The 704-nt window shown below is 37.8% G+C and overlaps 1 protein-coding gene across 1 annotated transcript in view; it reads left to right on the forward strand.

The window, feature by feature from the left end:
• LOC119593291 (regulator of nonsense transcripts 2-like) overlaps nt 1-704 on the forward strand; it is a gene marked incomplete at its 5' end in the record, with an annotated part of 18,619 nt that overhangs the window by 5,144 nt on the left and 12,771 nt on the right. Inside the window, 2 exons of the mRNA XM_037942220.1 lie at nt 218-328; nt 518-692. Coding sequence (XP_037798148.1) covers nt 218-328; nt 518-692 — 286 coding nt within the window. The remainder of the gene's footprint in view (nt 1-217; nt 329-517; nt 693-704) is intronic.

The following is a 704-nucleotide window of genomic DNA, read 5'->3' on the forward strand; positions in this document are numbered from 1 at the left end:
CCCATTGGTTTTAGCTCCAATGATGATGAAGGTGATGCCAGATGGTGTAACTGGTGTATAGCACCTTGATATATATGCACTCTTGGCAACAGAGGGTTGATATGTTAGGTACTTCATTCATCTTGCCAAACTATTCATCTTCTTGCTATCCCAAGCACATTAAAGTTAAGGCTGGCATTGTAGATTTTTTGATATATGTTATTGATATTTTTTTCAGATGACAATTCCCAAAAGTGATTTCTTGCCTCCTGAGAGACAGAAGAATGTGCGTCAGCTTCTAAAGGACTATTACGTATCACTAAGCAAACATCTGTTCCATGATCACAAGGTAAGAAGTGTTGGCTGGAACTGTATTGAAGTGGTGTATATTCATGGACATAAGTAATGATAACAAATAGGTGTTTTTACTTATACAAATTAGTTCAAATACAAGAATGTTAATTAATGCTAAATAAGCTCTCATATTACAATTTTTCTTTTGATTACAAAATCAACTAAAAAAGAGATTTTTTGACAGGAATTACAACAGGTTGAAAAGCACAACCGCAGACTGTTGCAGACACGGGGAGAACTTGGGCAGGATAGAGTCAACTTAGCAGAAAACCTGGCCAGTGGACTGACCAAACTTGTTGCCAACACGCAGCAAATGGCAGAACTTCTGGATGAGGACATGCCTGAGCTTCCAGAAGACAGTAAGATGTGAT

The sequence above is a fragment of the Penaeus monodon genome, chromosome 32, assembly GCF_015228065.2.
Source record: "Penaeus monodon isolate SGIC_2016 chromosome 32, NSTDA_Pmon_1, whole genome shotgun sequence".
Classification (NCBI taxonomy): Eukaryota; Metazoa; Arthropoda; class Malacostraca; order Decapoda; family Penaeidae; genus Penaeus; species Penaeus monodon.